The 10,320-nt window shown below is 36.6% G+C and overlaps 1 protein-coding gene across 5 annotated transcripts in view; it reads right to left on the reverse strand.

Annotated features, from left to right (window-relative positions):
* TRIP11 (thyroid hormone receptor interactor 11) overlaps positions 1 to 10,320 on the reverse strand; it is a 65,506-nt gene that overhangs the window by 11,518 nt on the left and 43,668 nt on the right. For 4 of the 5 annotated variants that reach the window (XM_007105042.4, XM_007105043.4, XM_007105041.3 and 1 more), the window contains one exon: positions 5,933 to 6,032. In XM_007105042.4, coding sequence (XP_007105104.2) covers positions 5,933 to 6,032 — 100 coding nt within the window. Of the gene's footprint in view, positions 1 to 1,362; positions 2,813 to 5,932; positions 6,033 to 10,320 lie in introns of those variants that run through there. The other variant, XM_055088684.1, reaches the window with a different exon arrangement.

The following is a 10,320-nucleotide window of genomic DNA, read 5'->3' on the forward strand; positions in this document are numbered from 1 at the left end:
TGTCTATTTAGGTTTTCTGCCCATTTTTGGATTGGGTTGTTTGTTTTTCTGATATTGAGCTGCATGAGCTGCTTGTAAATTTTGGAGATTAATCCTTTGTCAGTTGCTTATGAGTCAAGTTATATATTTAATTTTTAAAGGTTCACACAGACCTGCCATATCTCAAAAGAAAGGTCCACAATTGGGTCAGTGAGCAGTAAAGTCACTATAATAATTTTGCCACTTACTGAATATCATCATCACTATACACTTATACTGATATTTATTAATGACAAAGACTTTCTAGGCTACAGACTAATAAACCTCAACCCATTTCTGAAAGCTCTCTGTTGCAAATTAGCATGGACTAAATCTGATACAAAGAAATGTTTTGTTCAGACCACACAGGATTTTCTGAAAACCTTAAATTACATGTCACATTAAAAAATTGGAACATTTCACATAAGTCTACATTTCTGGTGTCTCTTGAAAGACCTGAAGATCTGGCAACCCTGGACCCACATTCCTACCCAACAACAGTTCAGTGAAGCTGAGAATTTGTTGCCCCCTATAAGAAGCTCTCCAATTCACCACAGTCTCTACTTAGTCCTAGTTGCTCCTTTATATTATAATTTGGGCCCCAGTTTACAATTTCTGTTTGTGATCCATATTTACAGTTTCATTTCTTCACACAACAGCTCACTCCCACCTCTGCCTTCTCGGCACTCCACACCAATACAGCACACACACGCACACGTTATTAGTCCACCAGATCTTCAGCCAGTTTCCAAATTATGACACACAGTTTCATATGAATTCCTCCCTCTGTCTAGAATGTTCTTCCCCAACTCTCTGCCTGCTTCACTGTACGTATTCACCATTCAAGTGAGGGCAAGTATACACTTCACTAGCCTTTTCTACCCTTCTTCACCACCACCAAGAAGTAGAATGGATTGCTTCTTCCTTTTGAAATAGCTTGCTGCATGTATGTGACTACATGTAGTCTTCCCCTATACCTGCTTGACTATAAACCTCCTAAGGGTAGAACTCTTGTCCCGTATCTTTAGTACTTATTTGAGTGCTTGGTACACAGCACAAAACAATGAATTTGTGATAAATGAAAGAATGACTGACTTTTCTCTGGGAAGGGAGACTATCTGAGAATAGAACACAGGTCAAAAAAGAATAAATGATTTATGTTATGAATTACTCATATTATTCATATGAGGAAAAATACACAAAACATACAAAGTCAAAAAATTCTCATATCTACATAATTTGCTTTTCCCTTTATACCTAGAAGAATTAATAAAATATACATTTAAAAGTACAACCATTAAGTTGAAAAGGGCCTAACTATTTACCTAATTGACATAGCTTTTTTCTTAACTAAAATGTTGACATTTTCTAGTATACCCAGATGTTTATACCATCACAAATAATTTTTTAACTATTTATGGCAATTCAGAAAACTGCATCTGGTATTTCTTATATGTTTCCTCTAAAATCACCACTTCTGCCAAAAACATCTATAAAGAAATCCCTCAAAAGGTCTGGGTAACAAAGCGTCTGGGAATGTATCTGGCCTATGTTCAACAGGACATTATATGTTTTCTTGTATAAATCGTGTCCTGGAAAACGGAATGTCTTTATTTAAAATAAAAACTCTACCATCCAACACCATAAAGGCGGTTCCATGAAAAACATTTTAAACTTCTTTTATATGTGTAGTTTTAAAATACATTTTTATGCTTCATATTACAGTTGGTTTACTGGGGTTTATTTTATACATTCTTCTAGATTTTCTTTAAAAAAACACTGTATGGAAATTTTCCATTCTGAACTCACATAAGACTTTTTTTAAAAAGCAGTCACCAAACCGTCTTAAAATAAGAAAAAATCAGTGATGGGGCCCTTTCAGATATGGCTATAAACTGGCACACAGACCAAAAGACTTCCCCAGTGCTAGAATCTAAACTTGTATTGCTTATGAAAATTTATTTTTCTTGGTGTACCATAAAATTTACCACCCTTTTGAATAATCATTATCAAAACAATAACTCTTTTGTGCTTGCTATTTCAATTTTATCCAATCGTTTTCACTTAAGCAGGAATTTATCTCAAGGATGATGGTAGAGAATAATAAGTGAAAGGAAAATGTTAAATTTGGCCATGAATATAGGATGATAACATGTCTTTTCATGGTTCAGGTTTCCACAGGTAGTATATTTTCCCATGAATGACAATTCCATAGAAATTCTGAACTTTGATCAACTCAGAATAGTTAATGAAAGACACTGTCCTATCTGCTTCATAGAGGACTAATGTCTTAAGTTTGAAAAAAATCAATAAAATATAGGATGGTATGTGAAATAAGTCTTTGGAACTACACTGAAAAAGAACACTTTCAGGTAAAATGTTGAAAGAATAACTTCTAAAAGGAAGGGAAGCAGTAATTCTTCTACCAGCCAACATTATCTATTAAAATATAGCACCTATAGGATCTTTTTTTTTTTTTTTTAAATTTTTGTCTTTGTTGGGTCTTTGCGGCTGCTCGCCGGCTTTCTCTAGTTGCGGTGCGCAGGCTTCTCATTGCAGTGGCTTCTCTTGTTGCAGAGCATGGGCTCTAGGCGTGTGGGCTTCAGTAGTTGTGGCACGTGGGCTCAGCAGTTGTGGCGCACGGGCTGAGTTGCTCCGCGGCATGTGGGATCTTCCTGGACCAGAGCTCGAACCCATGTCCCCTGCGTTGGCAGGCAGATTCTTATCCACCGCGCCACCAGGGAAGCTCGTAGAACCTATAGGATCTTAGGGTTTCTTTTCATTGTTACTTTCCCTTGGTGTGTGGGTCAGGGGGGTGAGGGGGAGAAGACAAAGAACTACTTACATTTGGGGAATAAAATCCTACTACTAGTTTAGAGCTCTGTCTGCTCAAGTTTCTTTCCTCCATGGAATGTCCCTAACCCTTCATGGGATTCTTGGAGAACTAAATATACACTGTCTGACCAGAGTTGAGCACCACCGTCTTAAACTATGAACCTATGGTGTATCTATGCCATGTGTTACTTCATTAACTAAGCTTCTTAAAAAAAAAAAAGGGATCCTATCTAGTATCTCACACAGCATCTAACATGAAGCCAAGTAGTTAGCTCTCATTAAGTATTTAATGCCTGATTAAGGCAGCTTCATACTTTTCATACAAAGCCTGTAAATACTTGGAACTCAAAACACAGTTGCACATACACGGCCCTGACAGTTATGGACTCTAAGAATGATTGAAATCATCAACAATTTACTATTTTAATACTGGTGTTATAAGCAATAGCTCCCTTTTCATATGTCTGACCAGACTGAATCATCTCATCTCTGGTGGCAATTACATAATCAAGCATTTCAAATAAAATACCACTTTTTAAAATGAGTTTCCTAATATTGTCTAAATGTTGAAACTGCATATCAACTAACCATCGACAGCCTACAGATGCTTAGAAATAAAACAATACTTTGCCTCTACGATTCAAGTCTCTATGTACTTTCTTGCAACAAAAGCTAATCTGTCTTTTTCAAAATTGTTTCTCCTGGCAAATATTTTTGCTGTCTGGCCAAGTTTTGCATTAAAAATAAAGTACAGTATTACAACATCAATCAACATTTAAAGTACTTAATGATCTATGAAAGAAAATATACAGTGATTCTTTTGAAACAACCAAGCCAATCAAAGTTTTATTTATATTATCAAATCAAGAGTGCAGCTTTGATAAAATAAAATCACATTTGTGTTTAGAGATCTAAAAGCAATATTAAGCACTTAGGTAATAAAAGAAAACAGACTGTTAAGAAGAGCTTAAATGGCAAGAATGACTTAAAGACATAACAGAACTGTCTGTCCCTTTACCCCCGCTTCCTGTCTGTGCAACACTGGCCTCTCGCCTGCCCTTTCAAATACCAGTTGTAAAGCATAATTAGAGCTTTTTCTGTGGCTAATATTAACTGCACAAAACGAGGCCAAAGTTCCTATATATTTACAATGAATTATAACTTTTTACATGAATAGGGACCTAGGCCACCTAAGCCTTGCCATTTACAATCAGAATCTAAAAATATTCTACTACTGAGGATTTAAATGTGTGCCTAAACAACTTACTAAATAGTGCAGGGACTCTGATAACATTTAGCAACTACAGTAAGTCATAGAATTTTTTATCTTACCATCATCTACTGGGAATGACACAGGCAGTTGTCTAAAAAGGTATGTGAACTTAAATATTACAGTAGCATGACATACATAGCAACCTTGTCACAGACCAAGGAGTTGCTTCAGAATACTGCCTTTTTACCTTCATTAGTCTAGCCCTTCCCTAGGATATCAATTCTTTGGCTAAACCCTTGGGTGCTCAGTACGTCTCCTCCAGGTTGCCCGTATGTCTTCCAGATAATGTTGTAGTTACTTTGGCTTTCAACCTAACTAGACTATTTTCCCAACAAACACTGCCTCCGGGTAAGGGCAACCATTTCAATATTTAGGGTGCAGCACACTGGATACTGTCCTATCTTCAAAGAAGACATACAGAACAAAATACAAGTCAGATTACAAACAACTCTTTTCCTGACAAGAAGAAATACAGTAACATGGAAAGATTATGAACTTTGGTCAAGGATAAAAGATCAGTTTAAATCTCAGTTTCTTTAACTTATAAAATGGAACTAATACTACCTACTTTAGAGTTTCTTGTGAGAGTAAATAAAATATGAGAAGACTAAATAATACACTATATGTTATATAAAATGACCATGATACTCAATATATAACTGTTTCCTTATTGTCCATTTCCAGCCCCTCTATTACATTTAGAGTTCTAAGGCTGGCCAAATCTTACAAAGCAAACAGAGGACTTTTAGTTGGGCACTAATTTGCCGCAGAATCAAATTTTCTTGAGGACAATGCCTCACATGATCTTATTATTATTTTTATTCCTAACAATCTCTCATCTCCTGTCTCCTGCTGGTTTTAGGCCAACTTCCTCGGCTTGTCCTTTGGTATCCACACTTCAGTGATTTGTCTACTTGCCTCCGTAATGTCCAAGTCACTGTTTCTATTGTCTGACGGTATTTGTGCTGTACCATCTCATCTCCTACTTTTTCCTATTTCTAACTCTATTTCATGTTAGGGGGTACTTCTTAATTACTTCATTACATGCCTTGGTACTATTGTGCCTAACCCAGACACCTAAAGTTGAAACATTTCTAGGTTCCTATCACCTTTCCAATAACCTTTAATCATTATCTACTAAATGTAGCCCTAGAATAGCTTCAACTTCCTGGGGACTGTTACATCAGAGATTAAATGAGAGCATGCCATCTCTGTCAGCAGTTAAGAGTTAACAGAGCACTATGAACCACCTGATTATCTGAGGCCCAACTGATAATCCTAAACACAGGACTCACCCTCAGGAATTGACAGGGCCTATGAGATAATTTACAAGCATCAAAAAATACATGATGAATGCCTGCATGTAAAGCACCATCTATAATCATAAACAGCTAGTTATAGCCAGACATTCATTCCACAAAAGGTTACTCATTTACTTGAGAACACTGCCTTCTCTAACACATCAGACAGCTTTAGGCAGGATGACCACGGACTGAACAGGGAAAAGATATACCATGACAAGTCGAATCAGTCGAATCAATCCCTTTGATGGTCAACAGGGTGACAGCCAGCACAACTGGACTGCCTCAATATTCCGGAAAACTATCTGGACAGCCAGGGCCAACTTATGACTCTGGTTTCACTAGGACCAGATTCAAATCAAAGCAAACTGGTCATGGCAGATGGAAATGGAAGTCACAGACTAATGGCAGTTGGTCTCACTCGACTGTACCAATGCATGGGGGGAAACTACATCTGATTCAATACTAGTGCTGTAGGGGAAAAAGGAAAAGGAAAAAAACCTACTTTGTTGTTTAAGTTCTTCAATTTGTTCTTCCTTTAAATCTAACTGTTCTGTAAGTCTTGATGCTGAATCCAATGCAACATTTGCTTCATCCAAACGCTCCTGAGGAAGAAACGTTCATTAAAAAGCAGCATGCAAAAACTATTTCACAAACTACAGGGCTGGAAGACGTCTTAAAGTCAATCAACCCCTTTCAGCTAATGACACTGTATTTCTGTGACCTTGGGCAAGTTCATTTGATACTAATAAGTATCAAAGATAGAACCCACACTTCACAACACAATAATGTCTCTTTCAGAGAAACTAAATAAAAAAGAGAATGCTATTTAAAGACAACATGGTGACAAAAGTTTAAAAAATGACAATAATAAGAATAAAAACTACAAAAAGCCAAGAAATATAGCAACAAATTTTTTTTTTTTTTTTTTGGCCGTGTTGGGTCTTTGTTGCTGCGCATGGGCTTTCTCTAGTTGCGGCGAGCGGGGACTACTCTTCGTTGAGGTGCGTGGGCTTCTCATTGCGGTGGCTTCTCTTGTTGTGGAGCTCGGGCTCTAGGCACACAGGCTTAAGAAATTGTGGCACGCGGGCTCTGTAGTTTGCGGCTTGTGGGCTCTAGAGCACAGGCTCAGTAGTTGTGGTGTATGGGCTTAGTTGCTCCGTGGCATGTGGGATCTTCCTGGACCAGGGCTTGAACTCATGTCCCCTGCACTGGCAGGCGGATTCTTTACCACCGTGCCACCAGGGAAGTCCCAACAAATGTTTTTTTTTTTTAATTTTTGCGAGTCTGATGGGTATAAAGTGATGTTTCATTATTATTACTTTAATTTTTATTTAACTATAATACATACTAGCGAATTTGAGTAATTTTTCATGTTAATATGACAGCTGGATCTGCTCTTATGCAAAAATCTTTGCATACCTTGCCCATTTTTCCATTGAGCTGTCTTTCTCTCATCAGTTTGTAAGAGCACCTTATATAGTATATATGAACCCTTTGTCATCAGTGCTACAAATATAGTCAAACATGTCCTACTTTGATTCTTGAGTTTTAGTCTAGGTTAGGCTCCTCCCTGCCCTGAACTGCACACGTGGTCTTCTAGATTTTCTTGGAAGATATTTTTCTTTTTTAACATTTATATCTTTAAAATAGTATTTCTCAGTAGGAGTTCTTTCAACATTCCTGGCCTCTGGCCACTAAATGCCAGAAGACCCACCCACAGTCACTGTAACAGCCAAAAATACCCCCCAGATTTCCACCACCATTCCCAGTTGAGAATCCTTGCTTTAATACAGTTGGAATTTACTTTTGTATATAGTGTAAGATAGGGGTCCAATTTCATTTTCTTCCATACAGACAGCCGGTTGTATCTACTGTTTATTAGGTAACCTACCCTTTTCCCCACTGAACTGAAAGTAGTTCAGGGTTTAGTTTTAAATTTAATTCTCAAATATAACCTGGGCTCCATTTCTGGATTCTCCTTCTGTTCCACTAATCTAGTCAATATGGTATTGATTTATGGCTCTATTTTGACATTTAGTAGGCAAGTCCCTCCTCACCATTATTCTTTCACACAATTTTCTTGGCTATTCTAGAGGATTCACCCACGTAAATGTCAGGTCAAGTTTCATCATCTTGAATCAGAGTGTGATAGCTTTTTTGATGTATCATCTTGGATAGGCTAGTCCCCAGTTATCCAGTCAAACTTAAGGTAGGTATTGCTGTGAAGGTATTTTGCAAATGTAATCAAAGCTCAAATAAGCTGAATTTAAGGAAGGCACATTATCCTGGAAAATCAGGGTGGACCTGATTGAACCAGCTGAAACTCCTTGAAATCAGGACTGAGGTTTCTCCATAAAGAAGAAATTCCATCTGTAGACAGTAACTTCAGCCCATGCCCACAGAGTCCATCCTGCTTGTGATTTTTTTTCCTGACCACCTGTGGACAACAGCTTTGGCCCACGCCTATGAGCTCCAGCCTGCCTATGATGTGAACTTGCTTAGCCAGGCCCCACAATGTTGCCAATTCCTTGTAACAAATCTCATAGGTATCCATATATGGTATATACATCAATGTATATGTGTATGTATGTGTGTGTGTGTGTGTGTACATATGTGTACACACACACACATCCTACTGGTTCTGCTTCTCAGGTTGAACCTTAACTGATACAAAGAGAGACTGAAACGAAAAATTTTAAACAAAATCAACAAGATTAAATTTAGTGTAAAGGAAATTTAAAAAAACTTTCAAATGACTTTGTTAACCTCATAGCATTTATATTTAAGAAATAATTAAAGCTTAAAAAAACTACACTAAGACGTTTTTGAAAATTAACATTTAGATTTCATTATTCTTTCTACCATTTTTTGTTTTTTATTTCATTAATTTCAACTTTTATCTTTACTAATTCCCTCTTAGTTTCTTCTGATTTATTTTGTTGTTTTTCTAAATATATATTACATTAAAAAAATTTTTAAAATAGAGCTAGTTTAAAAAGAAGATCTGGACTTCTAACAGTATGACCGGCTAGATATTTTGGTCCCACTGAAAACAAAAGCGTCAAATAAAATATCTTTTTAATGTGTTAATGAGCTAATCAGAAAGTAAGCATAAATGGTGAATAAACATGTTAAAAGATGCTTGACCTCATTACTAGAAATGCAAATTAAAACCATAAGATAGCCCTTCCCACCTACCACATTGGCAAACACTTTAAAAAATTCTGATAATGCTAGCATTGCCGAGACGTAGAACAAGAACTCTTAGTACCACTGGTAGGAGAAAATTAGCACAAGTGCTTTAGAAAACAATTTGCCCCCAAATCTAATAAAATTGAAATTGCCCATATATATCCCATGACTCAGCAATTCCAATTGAGATACACACCTGAAACTCTTATACATGTGCACCAGGAGATATAAACAAGGAAATTCATAACCACATTGTTTGTATGGCAGATAAGGGAAATGTCCTTTATCAGGAAAATGGGTAAATAAATTACATATTCATGCAAGGAATAGAGCAGTGAAAATAATGAACCTTCTAACAGTAACTACACAGTTACGGCTGAAACTCATGAACATAATACTAAGCAAAAAAAGCAAGCCTCAGAAGAATTCCATTTACATACAGTTCAGAATTCCATTCATACAGAGTTTAAAAATATGTAAAACCAAACAATGTACTGATGCAAATCTATCTGATAAAACCATAAAGAAAAACAAGGGGGTAAAACACATAAAAGGTGGTAAGAAGGAGAGGAGATGTGGAGGGGTGCTTACGGAACTTCAAAGGGTGACATTCTTTTACTGGGTGGTGAGTACGTGGGTATTTGCTGTATTGCTATTCTCATATTTTATACGTATTATCTAAATATTGTTTTGCAGTCACTCAACATTTAGTAAAAATTTTAAAACATTATGGAAGTATGTCTTCAATTATTTAGAATATTAATATGCCTAAACAGCATATTCACCCCTGACAGATACATAAATTTTATTACTTTCCACCAGCTAGCACCAGAGTCTACTTATGACTCAGAAAAGTTTATCCTACAACAAACAGCAAGTCACTGTGGTGTCTCTTCGTGGGGTTCACTTTATTTATTTCTTATGTAGAATATTTATAGGCATGAAATACAGCATAATAATAAAGAGAAAAATATTTTAAAGAATTAAGGTGCAATATGGTCACCTTATCTTTGATAAAGGAGGCAAGAGTATACAATGGAGAAAAGACAGCCTCTTCAATAAGTGGTGCTGGGAAAACTGGACAGCTACATGTAAAAGAATGAAATTAGAACACTTCCTAACACCATACACAAAAATAAACTCAAAATGGATTAAAGACCTAAATGTAAGGCCAGACACTATAAAACCCTCAGAGGAAAACACAGGCAGAACACTCTATGACATACATCACAGCAAGATCCTTTTTGATGCACTTCCTAGAGAAATGGAAATAAAAACAAAAATAAATGAATGGGACCTAATGAAACTTAAAAGCTTTTGCACAGCAAAGGAAACCATAAACAAGATGAAAAGACAACCTTCAGAATGGGAGAAAATATTTGCAAATGAAGCAACTGACAAAGGATTAATCTCCAAAACTTACAAGCAGCTCATGCAGCTCAATACCAAACAAACAAACAACCGAATCCAAAAATGGGCAGAAGACCTAAACTGACATTTCTCCAAAGAAGATATACAAATTGCCAACAAACATATGAAAGGATGCTCAACATCACTAATCATTAGAGAAATGCAAATCAAAACTACAATGAGGTATCACCTCACATGGGTCAAAATGGCCATCATCAAAAAATCTACAAACAATAAATGCTGGAGAGGGTGTGGAGAAAAGGGAACCCTCTTGCACTGTTGGTGGGA

The sequence above is a fragment of the Physeter macrocephalus genome, chromosome 11 (assembly GCF_002837175.3).
Source record: "Physeter macrocephalus isolate SW-GA chromosome 11, ASM283717v5, whole genome shotgun sequence".
In the NCBI taxonomy this organism is placed as follows: Eukaryota; Metazoa; Chordata; class Mammalia; order Artiodactyla; family Physeteridae; genus Physeter; species Physeter macrocephalus.